This window comes from Mastomys coucha, unplaced genomic scaffold (assembly GCF_008632895.1).
Source record: "Mastomys coucha isolate ucsf_1 unplaced genomic scaffold, UCSF_Mcou_1 pScaffold22, whole genome shotgun sequence".
Classification (NCBI taxonomy): domain Eukaryota; kingdom Metazoa; phylum Chordata; class Mammalia; order Rodentia; family Muridae; genus Mastomys; species Mastomys coucha.
In genome coordinates, this window is record NW_022196905.1 from 130,187,651 (window position 1) to 130,188,621 (window position 971).

The window sequence follows — 971 nt, forward strand, 5'->3', positions numbered from 1 at the left end:
GAGACACAGAAAGTCCAAAGCCTGTCTAGCGAAGTGGAATCTTCCCAGTTCTAATCTTATTCCTAGACATGCATCCAGTATTGCAGCAGTCTGATAGTAGTATAAAACTTTCAGGGCCAGCAAGAGGGCTCAGTAGGTGAGGGTGCTTGCTGCCAAACCTGGTGACCTGAGTTCCATCCTTGGAGCTCCACATGATGGAAGGAGAGAATCAACTCCCATAATCAGCATCCAAGTTCCACACATGCCCAGGCAAGCCCCAACATAATCACAGTGATAATATAATTAAACAGACTTGCATACAAAAGCCGAAATGTTGATTCCAAATTACCAGGTGTCCAAAGACTCAAAATGTCACGATCCATGCATCCCTGGTTCCCCTAGGGGACTGCGTAAAGGCTTCAGCCACCTCAGCTTCCATCTCTAAGTGGAAGTAGGCATCCATGGATGAACTGTTGTCTCCCCAAAGCACTATCTTTCTTGTTGTCATCCCTAGGCGGTCCAGAATGTAGGCAACATGGACACACCGGTCTCCAGGGCCAAAGAGTCGTGGATGGAACCACTACTGCCTACTGTGCGCCAGGGCGTGGTGCAGCTGAAGGACTTCATTACGAAGCTCGTGGACATAGAAGAAAAGGAAGGCAAGGACTTCACCACCTATCATGCCAAGGCCTGTGTGCAAGTTCGTTACTTGACCCTGTGTACCGCCCTGCCCTGCCCACTGAGACTAAGCCTTCTTCCCACCCTGGCTTTTCTCTGTTTTGTTTTAGACAGGGTCTCAGGTAACCCAAGGCTGGCCGCAAACTCACTGCCAAGGATAACTTTAAATCCAAGTGCATCCTCTGGCCTCCACTTCCCAAGGGCTGAGATTATAGGCATGTGCCACCAAGGCCCGGTTTCTGTGGTGCTGTGCATCTAATCCGGGGTCTGTCCACGCTAGGCAAACATTGCACCAACCGAACTTGATCCCCAAC

At 50.2% G+C, this 971-nt stretch overlaps 1 protein-coding gene across 1 annotated transcript in view; it reads left to right on the top strand.

Annotated features, from left to right (window-relative positions):
- LOC116104677 (ras GTPase-activating protein 4-like) overlaps positions 1 to 971 on the top strand; it is a 36,811-nt gene that overhangs the window by 23,468 nt on the left and 12,372 nt on the right. Inside the window, exon 7 of the mRNA XM_031391170.1 lies at positions 494 to 913. Coding sequence (XP_031247030.1) covers positions 494 to 913 — 420 coding nt within the window. The remainder of the gene's footprint in view (positions 1 to 493; positions 914 to 971) is intronic.